The 18,554-nt window shown below is 38.4% G+C and overlaps 2 protein-coding genes across 3 annotated transcripts; both read left to right on the top strand.

Moving 5' to 3' along the window:
* Nucleotides 1-1,178: 1,178 nt before the first annotated feature.
* fam133b (family with sequence similarity 133 member B) lies at nt 1,179-11,835 on the top strand. Of its 2 annotated transcripts, XM_023277492.2 has the most exons (11): nt 1,179-1,314; nt 2,071-2,168; nt 3,938-4,016; nt 5,442-5,561; nt 5,658-5,690; nt 5,865-5,936; nt 6,583-6,681; nt 6,774-6,812; nt 6,956-7,048; nt 10,051-10,101; nt 10,313-11,835. In XM_023277492.2, the coding sequence occupies exons 1-11, from the start codon at nt 1,291-1,293 to the stop codon at nt 10,406-10,408; spliced, it is 804 nt and encodes a 267-aa protein (XP_023133260.2). In that variant the 5' UTR covers nt 1,179-1,290; the 3' UTR covers nt 10,409-11,835. The 2 variants fall into 2 exon arrangements, with proteins under 2 accessions (XP_023133260.2, XP_023133261.2); XM_023277493.2 differs by lacking the exon at nt 10,051-10,101.
* A 1,963-nt stretch (nt 11,836-13,798) lies between these two features.
* LOC111573360 (progranulin-like) lies at nt 13,799-17,332 on the top strand. Its single transcript, XM_023277485.3, has 6 exons — nt 13,799-13,957; nt 14,243-14,392; nt 14,487-14,789; nt 14,885-15,058; nt 16,379-16,522; nt 16,776-17,332. Exons 2-6 carry the CDS (start codon nt 14,243-14,245, stop codon nt 16,902-16,904), a joined length of 900 nt encoding a protein of 299 aa, XP_023133253.2. The 5' UTR covers nt 13,799-13,957; the 3' UTR covers nt 16,905-17,332.
* The last annotated feature ends 1,222 nt before the right edge of the window (nt 17,333-18,554 follow it).

The following is an 18,554-nucleotide window of genomic DNA, read 5'->3' as shown; positions in this document are numbered from 1 at the left end:
TTATCAGTCTCTTTCACTATTAATAACTTCATGAGACAAAATATAGCCAGTGAGTGCCTTTAATTGAACCTGAGAGACATAACAGATGAAAAAGATGTGGAGAACCAGATGTGTAAATTGACAATTCTTCCCAGAAGGTGGCAGTAGTGCAAATGTTGGGATGGTTGAGAGTTCACAGCACAGAGTCGCCTGCTTCCAAACTAAGATGGAGAGATTATTGATAATTGGAGGGAGAAAGAATTTCAGTCCTGTTTCTGTCAGGAGTGTAGAAATTGCTCAGCAGTCAGCCTGCATCTAAGGGATTCTGGACACCATTTGGAGTATGACAAAAGGTTGGAGGATGGAAGATATTGACATTCTGGACAGAAAATGACAGATGATTGGAGAGAGGAGTTAACAAACAGCCTATTTCTAAACAGAGACGGGGGTCCCCTTCACATACTTATAACACAGTCTTGAGATCCCCCCTCCGGTAGTTTTAAAACTTGCACAGCGAATTCTTAATAATGGAGCATTAATTAGGATTTTTATTTTACATGCCTCATCTTCCTAATTAAAGTTGATTGGGATAAAGTGCCGTTGTTGCCTCTACAACCAAATATGTATTCAGAACTTAAACAATCAGTGGATTAATCAGTTACTCATAAAAAAATCCTCATCTGTTTTGAATATCAATGAATCGATACGGTGCAATAATGTCAAACATTCTCTGTATGACTTTTTGAGACAAAAATGTACTAAAATAGCCCAAAAATTTGTGCTGTATCCACTCTCAGATGTACGTCGCTTTGGATAAAAGCATCAGCTAAATGAAACTGTAGAATTGTAAAACCATTCACACTTCTAGACATATGAGTCTGGGATTGTTAAAGGCTCGTGAATGAGAAACAATTCCTGGGACTCTCCATCAGTCAAGAAACCTACTGAATGAGAGGTCCAGTTGGCTTTTACTGAGGCATTTGGGGATCCAACATTGTCCTTTACCAAATAGAGAACTAAAAGGCAGCAGCTATTCAGGAAGTTGTCTTAGTTCAGTCTTTTCCTTTCAAATGTATCTTTTCATTTGAAACGAATATTCAACTTAAGGTTTTTTCAATGAGCTTGCCTGTATTCCAAAATATAGAATGAACAACACACTCTTGCCTGTGGAGGGCAGCATGACACTGTAGGGTCTGCAAGAAATTCTTTAGTAGAAGAAGACAGCAGTCTGAAGCGGCTAGATCAATGCTAGCAAGGTAACACTAATGCTTGTTCTCTCTGTTGGACGTTTTTCCCTATTAATGACTCGACATGGGCAAGAGAGACAATCGAGTGGTGAGTTGTGTTGCAAATTTTGAATAAAATACGGAGAATTTACGCGACGTTTTGCAAACTAACCGGGGTAAACACAAGCAGCATAGCGTTAGCGCTGCAGTTAGCATCAGCTAGCTGATGTCAGTGTTGTGAAGGTATTGTGATGCTAGGCCTGTACAGTGGTCACTGTAGCCACGTTTGAACACACATCTTCCGGAAACACAACCATATATGTTCAACTTCGTGTTGCATTGCGTTTTAATTAGCGTCAAAAGCGTGGGAAGCTACAAATGCCAACTTTAGCTCACAACATTCTGGACTGCTTACGCGTGGTGACGTTTGTGCGGTGTTTTCGATGTTTCTTGGTGCCATATCATGGAATACAGCCATGATATAGTTACATTTAGCCCAAAAACACTACCCGACACCAAACTAATATAAAATAACGTTATAACGTCCAGGGAATTTGTTTAATGCTAGCGATTTGCATGTGCTAATGCCAAGTTAACTCTAGTAATATTGCTCATGGGGTCTCTTGCTAATGATGTGTGGGGGTTTTGTACATTTATTCTATTAATATGTTTAATTTCTGACAGAATGGGAGGTCTTGCAGTTTGGTAGGACAGTTTAGCAGTTCATCAGGTGCACCTAACTAACACTATTATTGCCTAATATAATTTAGTCTTAGCACAGAATAATTTGCTTGTTTATATGCGTCTATATAATAACCTCTATTAGAAGTGTGTTTAAGAAAAGTGCCCTCCTCTGGTGTTTCAGGCTTATATTAACCCCATTGCTGCTGCACGAGCCAGAGGACCGGTACAGAACTCTGGACCAACCATCCAGGATTATTTAAGCAGACCTCGACCAACATGGTGAGTGAAAAGCAGATCTGCTCAGTGGCGTACGCTGATATAACTTGTTGCCATTTGGTCAGTCAATGTAAAATCAGACAGATGTCTTTTTCATCTGCTATTTGCATTCCCTCTGTCTTTTATTGTGACAGCTAAGCATGGCCATTAAAGACACAGGCTCAGAAGGTGTGCTGCTTTCTAGTCCACAGCTGTCCTTACATGTAGCCAGAATTAGCTCTCATCTAATAGGTTAAGATAAAGTCTTCACATAAAAGTACAGTAAGACCAACCACTGCTAATTGATTTGGGTTGTACTTGAAGTGTTATTGGAGTGTTTTTATTCTGCTGTATTAATAACAGATCTGAGCCCACACTGAGGAACATTAAGTCTCAAATATGGTTAAAGAGGTTGTCTGCTTTAAGTGAGCATTAAGTGTAACTTACACTCTCTTGTTAAATGAGTTCGTTTATACCTGATCATTGTGCTGAACATTTCATCAATTTCAAATTGCATTTGAAACAATGCAAATCACAAAGCCTGAAATTTAGGATGTAAAAAGTGTGTCTGTTAAATAATGAGACTAATGCTGTAATTCAGTTTTATTTAAGAACAGTGAAACTTTAATGCCTTGTCTATGTGTGCACATCGACTGCTGTGTGGTTCAGTCATGCATGCTGTGGTTTAACTGACATGAGCTCAGTGTCGTTATTAAATAATCACACCTGAAGCATTTTGCGGTGCTTGTGACCCAGGGTTTAAACTGCCTCGTCAATTGTGTTGCAAATTTATGCCATCATCCTTGTGGGATGTCAGTCAGTCATGGTGTCTCACGTGGCAATGCTCATTCACATGTTTTACATCTATTACACAGTGACTATTTAAAACCAAGCCTGTCTTCAAATCTGTACTGCATCTCTGTCAGAAGAATCACAAGATAGGAATAATAATTCGGCCCTACTTGATAATTCATATAATCCTATTTAGGTAAACTGGGGGTGATTTTAGTGTGGAAGATGTCCATTAAAAGAGAAAAAAGTGTTGTTTTTTTTTAGCTTTCTGACCCATGTGTGGTTTCTGCCTTATGGACATAAGAATGTTTTCTGTTTTGAATTTGATAATGCAGTAAAAGGTACAATAAACGTAGTTCAAATACTTAAGGCATTGTTACATTTTGCCTCTGTAGTGTCATTATTGCTGTAATTTCAGCATTATTCCATAGTGCTCTCATAACAGGGATGAAGTACAGCCAAAGAAGATTTAAACCATGAATATAGGATCTCTAGAGTTTGATAGCTGTGTGTGAAGTAGGATTTGGTTTTTCCCCCATTTGCAGTTACGCTCATATCTTCTCATATCAAACATCATATCGGACAGATTTCATATAATTGAAGCCTCCAGAGAAACAAACTCCAGTCTTAGCTACAAAGGGCACATTCAGTTCATTTCCTGCCACACTTCACTGCTAATATGAATGTGCCCTTTGCATAAAATATTTCTAATGCAGTATTAAAGAGGAAACGGACTTCTGGCACCACAATATTTGTCATGGGGCTTAAATATATAATAGTTTATTATTTCAGATCCTGTTTGAAACTTCTTGAATCTGTAAACAAAAGCATTACTGAACAAAATCTGTTGAAATTAAATGTCATCTATATTTTTATTGACAAGAACTTACAGTTCACAATATTCTAAGAGAATAATATATAACTCCAACCCCATATGTTTTTATAACCAATGTGATACCTTTATGACATGTATTACAAATGATTTATTTTGTCCTTACCAGGGAAGAACTAAAAGAGCAGCTAGAGAAGAAGAAAAAGGGCTCTCGAGCTCTGGCTGACTTCGAGGACAAAATGAACGAGGTATGTTCCTATCATGTAATGATGTATTGAGTTATGAGAAATGATTTAACCAGGCAAGAAAGTATGTGTTAAGCAGATAATCAAATAAATGAATAAATGAACATTGTAGTCCAGTTTTCCTCATGTCGATAAAATAATTATTTTCCATAAGCAGTCAGCCTACTCGTAAAGCATTGTAGCTGCCTTAGCTTGACTGTAACTTGAACAACAAATCAGAGCTCAGCTTACAAAGAACCGATCAATCACTGTCAGTCGGTGTGCGAATTTTGTTTATGTTTCTTCACAAAAATGTGGTATTCAAGCTTCCTCATAATTGCCATTTTTAACCCTTTGATGTGCAGCGTGGGTCAGGAGATGCCAATTTTCCATTGGATTTGGGTCAGTTTTGACCCATTTTGTGCATCAAAGGGTTAACCAGTATAATCAACCAAAGTGGGATTAACAGAAGCTATCACAAGTTCAGTGAAAGAGCTCATATAGAAACAAGAAGTTGTGTTTGTCTTGTGAGCTCATGTTGAGGTAACATGATACAGAATAGAATGAAGTTATATCAGTATACAGGAAGACATAAGTTGATGTTGGGAAACATGATCAGTTTGATTCAACATCCTAAACAGAACCAAGTCAAAGCAAATGCAGAGTATGTGTCAAAACAAATGTAGAAAATTTGCATATTTTGCATGTAGGGCTTTGCAGACACAGCACTCCATGACACAGGTGTTTTCTAGCATTTATTCTGTTGGTTCAACTATCTGATTTAACCAAGTGCCTTCCATAGGAAATACAGAGTCCTGCAAATTTTAAATTAATAAAAAAAAAAATTAATAAGGCTTTGATTTTCTTTACCCTTTGACGCCACAACAGGGGTCAAAAGATACCCATGTCCCATTGAGTATGGGTCATTTTTGACCCATGTTGTGCATCAAACGGTTAAAGTATCAAGTAGTTTATTTCAACAAATGCTTAACAGGGGTCTGAACAACGGAATACAACAATGTTAATTTTAGAAATACACAGTTTGACTCATTTAAGAACCAACACAATAAAGTCCTTTTCTTAAGTTTAAAGCAGTCTTACTATTACATGTTAAATACATGCTAATGACAATCGAAATACGTGATTTTCTTTCTATTGTGGAGTGTAAATAATAAAAATTACTTTCATTGAAGACATATTTTCGGCACAAAATGATCTATAATAATTAAAATTGATTGTAGTCAAAGTGAAGGTGACATTTATGTGGGATTGATATTTAAGGGTTCCACAGAGGCCTAGTATGCACAGTTTAGAACATGTTATCTCTGTGTTTAACTGTACTACAAAACTGTGCTGCCTATGTGGGTGATGGTTTCACTGCATAATGGGAACAATTTGTAGATAAGTGCAAGTTATGAGATATTTGACTTTATTTCCAATTTGTTTCAGAAATGGAGGAAAGAGCTGGCAAAAAACAGAGAAAAATTGCTAGGTGGAAGTGACAAGGACAAAGAAAAGGACAAAAAAACAACCGACAAAGAAAAAGAGGAGAAAAGGGACAAAAAAGAGGTATGATATGAATCAAATATCAAATAATTGAGGTATCATCTTTTGAAATTTCATCTTACTCACTTTGGCTTCTCCTTGGTTGTCATTTGTGTTTAGAAAAAGAAGAAAGAGAAGAAGAAATTTAACAGGGTGAGGAGAGACCTCCAGTATTTTCATGGCTTCCCGTGGCACAGTACTGCCTCTGATACACATACACTCACACTTGTGTTTGCTCTCATCGTGTTCTGATTGTAAAGTCTCAATTATGAACCAGTGAATAAGCTCAAGTCTAATGAACACTGCTTCCATTGTGTTTTGGTCAAGCATTCTTCATCTTCCTCCTCCTCATCGAGTTCTGATTCCTCCAGCAGCTCCTCCTCAGAGTTTGACGATGAGGTAAGTCACGTCTGACTTTTAAGTATATTACCTATCACTCGACAAAATTCACAAATTGTAAATTAGCGCAGATCTTTTTTTTTTTTTTTTTTTACCCGATGTCAGTCATTGGAATTTATTTTCAATCTGATACATAATGTAAAGAAAGCTTGCATTTGGACTCATCCGGACAGTTCTGCATTCTGAATAAGGCTAGTTTTACAGCTGAAAAGCACATCTTGTATTAGTATAACCTGTGGAGAAACGCATGCCATAGTTACGTTGTTGTATAAAAAAGATCTGGATGTGCTTTTGGGAGCCAGTTTTATTCTCCACCATTAAAGCAAAACTTCATACCTAAAGGATAACTTCAGTTTAGAGGAACAGTCCTCCTAAAATAAAAACAAAACTATTTTTCAGAGCAAAAACTGCTTTTCACAATGACAGGAAATTGACTCGTCAAATATTGTCTTCTTGTGTCATTGGATATGTTAACAACTGGAACATCTGGAGCTTGTTGGTTAATAGCTGATCAGGTTTTAAACAGATCTTGTACAAAAAAGGCTTAAATGTTAAATGCATAAGAATCCTGAGAAAAGCTTGACAGCTCAGTTTTACACATGCAGCACAACACTTTTTGCTCCATTTTTTTTCTTCGTGTGTGCAGGACGAAAAGAAGAGCATGAAGAAGAAGCGCAAGAGAAAGAAGACATCGACCAGGAGACCATCGGAGAGCTCAGAAGAAGAATCCGATGCTGAAAGCAAGGTTTTTCTTTTATTACCGGCATAACTTTCTTCTCTTTTATTCTATGCAAAACAGGCTGTGGTAGTTAAAATGTTTTTTTTTCTCCCAAAAAGAAAAGGAAAAGAATGAAGGAAGAAGTGGACAAAGACAAGGTAATTTAGTGTTTTTCAGTCACTCGCTTAACTGTTGTTTTGATGGCTAAAATTTGTTGTGGGATTAGCTCCACAGGTATGTGATGCTACATGTAAAGTGCATTTTTTTCTGTCAAAATTTTCTGTAAATCTTGTGTCCAAAGGATGAGAAGGCTCGGAGAAAAAAAAGGAAGGCTGAAAGAAGTCATAAAGATTCATCCTCAGAGTGGTCTGCTGACTCGGATGGGGAAGAGATGGTATGCATTGTTACTACATAATTGCTGAAGTAGGGAAGTAGGCTACTGAATTGACCCTCTGTGATCACGGAGGACAAAAATTTTAAAAGCGTTGTCACAGTTATTCTTTGTCTTTCTATTTTGTATATTTCCACTAAATATTTACTCTCCACATACATTGCCATTTTTGAAGTTTAGGCCTTTTGTCTCACTTCCACAAACAGTCTGGAAGTAATTATACACCACTTTGTCTTCTCTCTTTGTTCCTCTGCTACCACTTTGTTCCTCCTGATTTTCAGTTTAAATAATTAAAATAATTATCTCTAAACATTTCTCATTCAAATATTCAGTCCCGTTTTAACCATAGATGTTTCATAGTCCAGCAGAGCACTTCATGTTCTCACACTTTTACACCCATATATTAAATTTGAATATTATCGTCTACCGTTTCACTCCATGGCTGATGAAGCATGTTTAATGTTATGCATCTAAGCAGACCGTTAAATCAGAGTCACTGTGGTGTGTAAATGTTGGCTGTGTTTTGTTTTATTTCTCCACTGTTTAATAGTCAACCAAACTGAAAACACAAGGAAACAGAAATAAATAGTGCCATCGACACTGAATTCCTGTTTCTCATCACAAAAATAGTTTGACCACAGAAGACATATTTCACATAGAGTGGTGGAAAAAAGTTTTTTAACACCCTTATAATTTTACACAATCTCAAATATTATCATGAAATATTTGTGGAAGAATGTATTTTGCATTTCAAAGGGTGTGGCTGCATTAGGCAGACACAAACACATACAAATGATATATTTTTTTGTTATTCAAGACCTTTATTCAAGATTCAAGACCTTTATTCACAACAAACACAATTGTACATAGTATAATGTGCAGTGAAAATTTACAATATATTATATATTAATATCATATATAATTAAATTGTTTACAAGAAAAGCTAACAAAACTAAATTCTTGACAGTTTCAATATACCAGTCCTCAACATTGTCAGTATCAAAGTCAACAAACACCAGAGAGTGTGTTTAAAACTGAACCAAAAATAAACCATCACATCATCAAATTAATATTTAGTAGTCCTGCCATTTGCATACAGTAGAGCTCTAATCCTGGCTGCCATGTTCCCGACAACGACCCCTCACAGTGTTGAGGGGTAATCTTGTCTCTTCTTGAATTGCTGCTTTTAATTCTTCGAAATTCTTTGGTTTACGCTTTGAGACAGACCTTTTGATAATCCACCACAGATTTTCAGTGGGGCTCGTGTCTGGGGGTTGAGCTGGCCACTCTAAGACCTGGATACTGAGGTCCTCCAGCCAAGTTCTACAGGCCCTGGATGTGTTCAAGGAGCATTATCTGGTTGGAACATCCAGTTTTGACCTTGATGGAACAGTGCACGTGCAGAAGTTAGCATGTGGGTTTGGAGAATGGCACAATACTTAGAGTTCAATGTGCCATCACAGACAGTGAGATGACCAACACCAGCAGCACTCAGGCATCCCCAAACCATGATACTATCTCCACCATGCTTGACAGTAGGTACTAACTGGAGATAATGCTTCTCCCGGGCTTCTGCGTACCCTCACATTAGCAGGAGGAAGATAAAGCTGGAACCTGGACTCATCTGATCACAGAGTCTTCTTGCAATTCCTGGCTGTCCAGTTCTTGTGTGCTTGGGCCCAACGACGCTGGGCTAACTTCTGTCATTGATCAGGGGCTTCTTGACAGCCTTGTAGGACCTAAAGCCATGATCTAGAAGTCGGCCACATACAGTGCGGGTGGAACACTTGACACCAGTTTGGATTGACCACTGCTGCTGAAGCTCCTGTGATGTCATTCAGTGGTTTTCTCTGCACATGTGGATCAGGATGCGGTCATTTTTTGCTGAAGAAACCCTTGGACGCCCAGATCTTGGTTTGTCTTCCAAGCTGTTGGTTTGTTTATATTTCTGCAGAGTGTATATAAATGCTGAAAAACTGCATCTGCACTTCCTGGCTGTCTGGCAGCAGCTGGACCCTTCCTGGCTGAGAATCTGTATCTTCAGGGGTATCTCCTGTGTTAGGTTCCTTGTTTTAGCCATTTTTGTCTCTGAAAAACTTTCAAATGTGCTGGCTTTATATAGACACGAAGCACAGCAACAAAAATTGTGTCTTTTAATAAAAAGCATGACCTTCATTAGTGGATTGCTGGTACCAAAATGACCCAATACTCAAAATTTCTTATGTATTTTTATGGAACCAATCAGTTTTAAATTTTTAACGGCTTTTTTAGGATTTGTTTAGTATTTTGGCTGTAACTGTACTAAAACAAACTGCACTTGAAGACCAAGGAGTGATTGTTATTGCAGTATTTCACAAATGCATGGGGTGTCCAGAAACTTTTTTCCACCATTAGTCGTACTCAGTTATGGGTGAAGAAGTTGCTGTCTGTTGTGTCATTCGAGACAATAACGAAACCATCGACTGGCACGTAGGTACATTCCTCAATTACCAAAGTCAAGTCTATTTCATTTATTCATACGTATTCACTTTGTCTCAACCAGATGATCAAGCTTTCTTTATGTTCCTCTTCAGGGAGAGTCAGTTAAATTTAAATGACTCTAATTTAAAAAAAAATTCGACCCCTGATTAAAACTTAGATTTCCCAAAAGTTATTAATGTTCAGGGCAAATTTGAAGTAGGGTTGTGACCTTAAGCTGGCCCTTTCAGGTTAACTGTTACTGTAAGTTTAACTACTGTATATCTAAATATCTGGCAGGAATGTGCTCCTTTCTTTTTAATCTGATGGCAACCTAACATGTTGGCTTCTTTTCCTACCTGTGCTGCCAGTACACCTGACAAATTTGGACTAGAATGCTCTCGTTAGCGTAACGGCTATTGCAAAAGCTTGTAAAAACTCTATTATTGAGAAATGGGAACAGTTATGGGAAATGAGGTCTTTAGAGGCATGTGCAGGTCAAGACTTCCCTCTTTCCATGATCACAATTTACCATTTCTCTCCCATAGACTGAAGACAAGAAGAAAAAGAGAAGTAGTGAGGAAAAGGAGAAATTCGCAGTGAGCAATTCCCTTAATTTCCTTTTTCAAATTATAGTTAGGAAACAAGACACAGCAAGCAGTTTGCCTTGACCTGTCTTCCCCACCACATAAATACCTTATCTTTATAGTGACAACCTCTAACATATCAGTGTTGTTAATCCAGCAGTGGAGCTTCACCTGAAAGAAATTGCACATCCCTTGCTAATCTCAAAATGTTTCACATTCCCAGGACAAATCCAAGAAGAAAAGGAAAAAGAAGCACAAGAAACATGGCAGAAAAAAGAAAAAGAAGACAGCGTCTCAGTCAGACTCAGAGCTCGACTAGGAACCGTATCTTTGTGGTTCTCTCATCCTCCTTACAGATCACCAGTAGTGTCATTTTTGCCTTTGACTACCAAAAAACTTCTCCCATCCAGCTTCGGTCATCGCACTTGAACAAGGAGACCTATGGACTTGCTGGATTGCAGCGTGCGAAGTGAAAATGAGGGATGCACCGTCCCTCTTGAGTGACAACTACCGGTACATATCTTTCGTTGCTTTTTTTTTATCATCATGCTTTTTGTAGATTATAGTTCATTCAGTTACACTCAGCAACAGGACTGAAGTGATTTCCACATTTTCCCACCCTTTTTTTTTCTTTTCATCATGGAGGTTTCAGAGTGCCTGGCACTCATCACCACTTTCAGTATGCTGGTCCTCTCTAGGAGCTGCTTCCTCTGCTTCATACCCAACATCTCCCATTGCTACATGAGGCTGATATGCTAGTGCCTGTGTCATGCATGTAGACTCGATGACCTGATGTCTCGCCAGCCTCATATTGAAGTTGGATCTGTTATAAGAAATGTGAGCTACACAGTCGACGGTAGTGCTGGGCGATATGGAAAAAATCATATATCACGATATGGATTATTTTATATCATGATAACGATATATGTGACGATATACCAAAACAAAGTATGTTTTCAGTTATGCTCTGAAAAGTTTGACAAAAATTTCATTGCTTACTTTTCTCCATGAAACTTTAACCTGTTGCTAGGGCTGGACCCGAATATTCGGTCCCCATGGTGGTGTGCGGATATTAATTTTGAGATCCGAATATTTGCCCCATCCTACCTCCACCCCCACCCCCCGTCAGGCGGGGTGGGGGTGGAAAATTCGGCTCTTTCCTCTGTTAGCTCACCGCCTCTGACCTCACGGACGGAACCGAATATTCGGGTCGTTCCTCCGTCCGTCCGTCAAATCCCCCCCCCCCCCCCCCCCCCCGACCTCGGACGTTAAGGAGGGGACCGAATATCCGGAGCCCAGAAACTGCTATTCGGGCCAGCCCTACCTGTTGCACGTCCATCGCTCAGCACTCATGAGTTAAGTAACTTAAAGCATGTCGCAAACCCGCGTGAGAATCAAAGAACGTAAAGCAGCGTCATGTCGCAAAAACCACAAGACGGAGTTTCTTTGCGAAAAATCTCTTTTTTATTCTTTATGCATGCATAGTGACAAGAAAACACTAATACAATCGTCACAGGCTATTTAATGACCAATTTGCTGTAATAATTGATAAAATTAGGTTAGAAACGATAGAAGAGAAATGGCACGATAGACATTTTTCTATCGTTCTCATGATATGTATCGTCATATCGCCCAGCACTAGTCGACGGTAATACAAGGGATAATTGTTTTATTAGATGAGTTGTTACACTGCAGTGTAAATGTATAAACAATGGAATTCATTAATAAAGTATTGTTTTAGCCTTTGTTGCTGTTCCTTAGTTACAGCCTCCAGTTCGAGGCATGATTGCTTATTTTTGGTTTGTTCAAATATCGAATCACACATTCTGATGCCTGCTCTGTTTGCTTTTACACTTCCGTTTTGTGACATGAATTTAAAAATCTACATTTGCACTATTCTTGAAATTAAAACTAAAGCAATACTCTAGAAAACACAGCAGATATGATAAACTTCACTGAGAGTTTGAAAGTCTACCATTATACTGCTACATATCTCAAACAGGGATTTATATAGAACCAAACTGTAAAACCATGTTTTTATGCAGTGCTGGGCAAAGGTTATAGTTACTGTACAGTGAGGAAGTGGCTAAGGATATGTGAGGAATAGTTTTGATTTATCAACTAAGTTCATAGAAAGTGCAGTAAACAGAGAAAAAACTTAAATTGTTATTATTAGCAACATTTGGCCTTAAGACAAATACAGCATTTCAGTGTATTGGATAGTTTCAAGCAGCCTTGAAGAACTTTCCACATTTCTTCAGTGGATTCAGTCTGTCTCGGTGTCACCATGATGTTGAGTTTAGAGCTCTGTGGGGCTCTTCATCTTTTACAAGACTCCTCATTTCTGATAATGCCTCTAAATGACTTTGAGGTCACTGCCAGAGCTGCAGCAGTTCACTGATTAGTGAATTCCTCAACAACTATTTTGATATTTGTGCAGTTTGAGTAATTTTTTGAAGAAAAGTCAAAATTCTCTTTCTGCAGTTTCTAAAATGTTCATATTTTCTCATTTCTTTCCTCCACTATGACAGTAAGCTGAATACCGTTGAGTTTTGGACAACAAATGACAGTTGAGGACGTCATCTTGGGCTTTGGGAAACACTGCTTGACTTTTTTTTTTTTTTTTTTTTTTTTACCAATTTCTGGCATTTTGTGGACCAAATAGCTAAGGAATTGATTGAGAAAACAATCGACCTATGAATCAACAGTTAAACTGTTATATGCAGCCCATAGCTGTCGGACGGAAGAAGGAATCTGGAGCACCTCACATCTTAACAACCTATTGCTCAGCTCTGTAGTTTAATCAGTAGCTCAAGTTTACAGACCTATTTACCTATCAACCAGTTTATATCCAATCTACCCATATAAAAATGCATGTGCTTATTTTTTCTGGTTTGAGGACAAACTACTACTGCCAAACGTAGCTTATCTATCTAAAGACGCTGCAAAAAGACAGTTAAAAGTGTGTAAAATCTATGAGCAGTGAGTGGTTTGACACCCTGCTACTTACTTTCTTTCTACACTGCATGAAGTAAAGGCCCCAGAAAATCATCCTGAAAAAGTACTGAACTATCAATATCAAAATATTAGAGAGTAAACATATTAAAGAGAAAAACTATTCATTATGCAGAATGGCTCCTGTTCAGATTTTTTTTTGATTATTACTTTTGCATTAGCATGTTGGCAGCATTTGAATTTACTATCTAAGAGGAACGCTTTTCTTGAAAGTAGAAAAAAGTGCACTTTTCCTCAGAAATGGAGTAAAAAAACGTACTCAAGGAAAATATACATAACTCAAATGTTTACAAAAGTGCAGTCTTTGTGTAAAAATATGCTGTTTTCATCGCTCAAACTATGCAAATCAGTTTATAATTTCTTTTAAACTATGACCCGCTGTGACTTTAAGGGTCATATGAGAATAAAAAGTTGGAAACATTCAACCCAATTGCTTCAAAATAAAAATCTTTATCAGGCAGAATTACTGTTCTTAAAGGAGACTTCATATGTAGGTCTTGTGATTGAAACCACGCATTGTATCAAAGGTTGACCTGAGCTCATAAAGTCTTTCAAGTTATAAAGTCATTCCTGTTGAGTGACTGCGTGGGTGTGTTTGTGTCATGTTTACCAAATCCTCCTTTACAAATCAAGTTTAACCAGTTGGGTTGAACTACTACTGTAATTCCAGAAATCTTTCAAACACTTATCTTTCCTCATCTAAAAGTCACGGGACACAAGGGAGTGAAACATAATTCAACTTCCAGATTTTGCTGAGTGGGAGGTCCTAACCTGCTCTATAAAGACTCAAGTGTTTGCTCAGTGGAAGTGTGAGACGTGCGACAGGAGGCTGTTGGATCACTTCACAGTGAAGGTAAGAAACTCTGAATCTGTTGGAGGTGTTTTCTTTGCGTAGCTGCCACCAGTGTTGTGCTTTAACAAACAGTCACAGCTCACATTCATCATAATGGTTCAGTGAAGTTGCTGTGGGTGAAAGGGAATTTTTAGAATGTGCTGAAACGAAACTGAAAGTTACAGCAACAATTTCACAAGTAGGCCACACAAAACCTAACAGCTTTGTTTTTCTAGAAGAAAAAAACACATTCAACTGCATAAAATGTCTCTTTGTAAATGTATCTTTGAAAATGTATCTCTCCAGATGTTGAGGATCACTCTGCAGCTGTTGGTGGGGGTGTTGGTGTTGGGTGTTGCTTTGTGTGACATCAGATGTCCTGATGGGAACCGCTGCCCCGATCTGACCACCTGCTGCTTAACCAGTCTTGGATATCGCTGCTGTCCGTATCCAAAGGTAAGTCTGACGCACTCACCAGTTTAGCAGATTGAGTAGTATATTTCCCTCATGGCATTGACTCGTTCTCCCTCTCTATGTCCTGTGTCTGCAGGCTGTGTGCTGCTCTGACCTGGCCCACTGCTGCCCCTCAGGGTTTCGTTGTAACCTGGCAACCCAGAGGTGTGAGAAAGCTGACCAGCCGTGGTTGAGCATACCCATGGCAAAGAAGGAGGCTGCAGAGGAGCCCAGCAGCCCCGTTCTGCCTGTGATTCCTCTTCAGGACTCTGACAGCAACCACGTCCCCGAGCAAACAAAGACTACCATCGTCCACTGTGACAACTACTACTACTGTCAAGATGGCACTACTTGCTGCAGACACCCGAAAGGCGCCTGGTTCTGTTGTCCCTACTCTCCTGTGAGTTGACCGACACAATCTCCCACTGCCACTGAAACACTGCCGTATTTGTATTGCTGTTTTATTGATTGATAAATGAAATGTGTTCCTTGTAGGGGAGGTGTTGTCTGGATGGCTACCACTGTTGTCCATACGGCTATGACTGTGATCTCACCTACACTCACTGTGTCAGAAACACCCTGATGTATCCTTTCCCGTCCAAACAAGCTCTGTCTTCACTCCCTGCTTCCCGCATTTCAACTCCAGAGGACAAAAGCAGCTTGGAGGAGGTATGAAATCCCACACTGCATTTACCTTCATATATATAGTGTGTGTTTAAAGGCTACATTCCTAGTTTCGTCCTTGCTTAGTTCACTGACATGATGCAGGTGTGGCTCTTATCGCCTGAGTCTAAATGTTATGATAGCAACGGACTCGTTTGCTCTTGCTGCCAGGCCGCTTTCATATGATCAAACCACCCCAGGCAGTTTTGATGGATCAGAATGTTTTGGAATTTAAAAATGCCCTCCAGTGAAATTGTTTTTACCTTGTTGACATGTTTGTATGTTTCTATGCGAGACGACATATGAGTGATATAAACAGTCAATCCCACAGTGGAGCTTTTCCACCCCACACAACCAACTGTGAAGTGCTCATGGATCTGGGGTTAACACCCTGATGTAATTTAAAATTAAAAGAAATAATTTAAAAAAGCACACAACTTAAAACAATTATTCCAGATTTTTAAAATCGATTGAGGGTTACATATAAAAGCCAATTATACATGAGTCCACGTGTTGTATCTCTAGATTTCAGTCATCCCTGCATGAGCGAATAATAAAAGTAAGTAACCAAAAACTATGAGCAGTGATTTGCTTTGGAGAGCAGAGAATTAAAGAGAGAAGGTCTGAGCCAATCCTTCAAAAAAGTTTTGACTATGTACCGATGACCATCATATTTTAACAAAGGCAGGTGTGTACAGTTACATCTAAACCATTTAAAGGCACGAAGGGATTATTTTCATGGGAAAAAAAATCTAAATTTTTAACTTTGACACACACGAGACATGAGCTTTTACTGGTTTATTCAGTGATTGGAGAGGACTTTAATGAATAATTCCTAATGATTTCAATGTCTGTCTTGGTTTTACAGTCTGCAGCTTTACTGTTTTGCTTCAGTCTCACCTTTTTCATCAACTGTGTTGCCAATTAAAAGTGTGGATAAGCTCACTGTACGCTGTATAACCAGCAACAACCTGCACATGGACAAATCAGGAATTAGCTGGAAAGCATATAGCAGCAGAGTGAATAATTGAGTTACATTAATTAATAGCTCAAAAAACACAATGCAAATGTTGCTCAATTATGAGTAAAATAAAACGTAAAAGTTGATATGATAATTTCACTTTTTACTGGCTACAAGAATCAAATGAAGCAGGTTCCACTTAGCTATAGTATTTATTGCCACAGAGTAATAAACCAATTTTTTAGGGACTTTGAAGATTAGTATTTAAAAAACAAAAAGCAGTCATCAGCTAACATGTACACAGATATTCAAGGTGAAATATTACGATGACAGCCAAGGTAATGGTTGTCTTTTCCATTTTGCAGGCACCGATGACAGCTCTAACCGAGGCCCTCAGCAGCCCCTCTGACGACAGAGTCATTCGCTGCGATGCCAAGTTTTACTGCCCAGTAGGAACAAGCTGCTGCAGGGGACCCACAGGCAACTGGAACTGCTGTCCCTTCCCACTGGTATGGATTGTGCAGTTGTTCATTCAGTGTAGATTTAGAGGAGATAAGTTATTATTGATATCTAGGAAAAAAAATGGCACATGGGTCTGAAGGTTAACAGTCTGGTCGAAGGATTTAAGCACTTAAAGAGCAAGTGATCAAAATCATGTTAGCGTGTGTTCCGATCAAAAGCATTGAAATGAATGCCACCCTTTATGGTCGCATCGTATCAGTCAGTGCTTAGTTCTAACACCAAGACTCGTACTGATTTCAGGGCCAGTGCTGTTCGGATGGTAAGCACTGCTGTGAGTTTGGATACACCTGCGATCCCTCCTCCTTGTCGTGCAGAAAATGGTACTCTGAGGTTCCCTCTGGAGCACAAGAAGACGCCCAAACACTCTGAGGACACAATGCTGCAGTACACAGTGACCATTTCTCATCATTATGGTTGAGATGAAGTGTAACAATGCTTTATGGCCTCGTTGAAGAACATTAACAGACACACTGGCTAGATGTCGAATCAGATCAATCTCACTAGAAGACAGTTAATGATTAAACAATGTGCTTGCAACAGCATAAAATTGGTCCTAATATCTGCTGCTTTCAAAGTAATAATAATGTTACTGTATGTTTGGCTCTTGGAAGACAGTCACCATTCATCTTCAGTTCAGCAAGATTTCCTGCAACCACATTTTCAGAATACTTAGTCAAGATTTTTTTTAGGATTAGACAAATCATGGAGAGCTTTTTGCCAGCCTCAAATGGCTTCATGATCTTTTGTACTGACAAAAGAAACATTGATGTTTTAAAATAAAAAAACAAATATGAAAATGTGGGTTGATTGTGTTTTGTTGCTCACTCTGTGACTGACTAATAGACCTGACCTAACAGGGACCAAGACCTTTTGAGTGTCCCAGATTAATGATGAGATTTAAGTCCGAATGTTGCTTGAATACAAACATAAAATGAAGGAGAAAATGACTCGGCCTCCTTTGTGCAGAATGAACATTAAGGGGAAGCTTTGTGTCTAAAACTGAAAATGAATTCACTGCATGTAGGATATCTGTGCAGAATTATGAACTTTATTGGAGACAAAAAGATTTATTAAATTCAGACCAAATACAGTTCAGTAACACTTACAAAGCCAGTGTTGTAAGCTAGTTTCCCTGAGAGTGATTGAGCAGCAGGCTTACTTGTCATCGCCTTTTTTCTTAAGGTTTCTTATCATTGGTGCCCTACTGATGGAAGTTTGATTTTTTTTTTTAAAAAAAAGTCCAAAATATTTTTGTCGTCTGCTCACATTTTAAAATAAAATAAAATAAATATTATGCTATTACTTTCAGAATATTCAATAGTGAGCACAGATCTCTCATATCTTTTCTGTTGGATATATCTGATGCAAGACTTTTAAAGGAAACCTCTTTAAATTCATTGATAAGACAACATTTATCCCCAACTGGCCAAATTTTGTGCCAAATATTTTTGCTCACAAAGTAAAGCCAGAAAGATTCTTCCTGATGGCAGATGTAGATCTTGTACGTAGTTAATTATCTCATGCATTCACTTCAACATTTATTCATTATCACATCAACTTCTTCGAGGAATTTAGTACTCTGAGAAACTGCGTGCGGAATAGGAAAAGTAAGGTTTCTTTCTTTCTATGTTCAACCTATGTAATTTTAGTGAAAGATGTTTAGGTAGACCAGTGGGTCTTATTTATCATTTATTTATAGTTATAATCATGTAAAGGTATGTCTTGACACATTCTTTACCACTTTTCAGGATTTTACATTTAGCTTAGAAATGACAAAGTTGTCATCCATTATAATTTCATTATATATTCCTTGGAGAATTTGACAGTACCCTAACCCTAAGAACAGTTTTGTGTGCATATACATATACAGTTTTTCAGACTTTACCTATATATAACTTACTTCTAACTTGAAAATGGGGGAAATTAAATGCAAATATTTGTGAGCTGGGCTAAACCCCGTATGTTTTGTGCCTGTCCATAATCTTTAAAGGTAACTGGTAACTTAAAAGTAAAACCAAA

This window comes from Amphiprion ocellaris, chromosome 15, assembly GCF_022539595.1.
Source record: "Amphiprion ocellaris isolate individual 3 ecotype Okinawa chromosome 15, ASM2253959v1, whole genome shotgun sequence".
NCBI lineage: Eukaryota > Metazoa > Chordata > Actinopteri > Pomacentridae > Amphiprion > Amphiprion ocellaris.
Note: the sequence above shows the minus strand (reverse complement) of the source record. Positions and strands in the feature narration are given on the sequence as shown.

Coding starts and splice junctions, on each gene's coding strand:
- LOC111573360 (XM_023277485.3), top strand. CDS start 14,243: ATGTTGAGGATCACTCTGCAGCTGTTGGTGGGGGTGTTGGTGTTGGGT. Junction 14,790..14,884: donor TCTGTTGTCCCTACTCTCCT/GTGAGTTGACCG, acceptor TGTTCCTTGTAG/GGGAGGTGTTGTCTGGATGG. Junction 16,523..16,775: donor ACTGCTGTCCCTTCCCACTG/GTATGGATTGTG, acceptor TACTGATTTCAG/GGCCAGTGCTGTTCGGATGG.
- fam133b (XM_023277492.2), top strand. CDS start 1,291: ATGGGCAAGAGAGACAATCGAGTG. Junction 2,169..3,937: donor AGCAGACCTCGACCAACATG/GTGAGTGAAAAG, acceptor TGTCCTTACCAG/GGAAGAACTAAAAGAGCAGC. Junction 5,937..6,582: donor CCTCAGAGTTTGACGATGAG/GTAAGTCACGTC, acceptor TCGTGTGTGCAG/GACGAAAAGAAGAGCATGAA.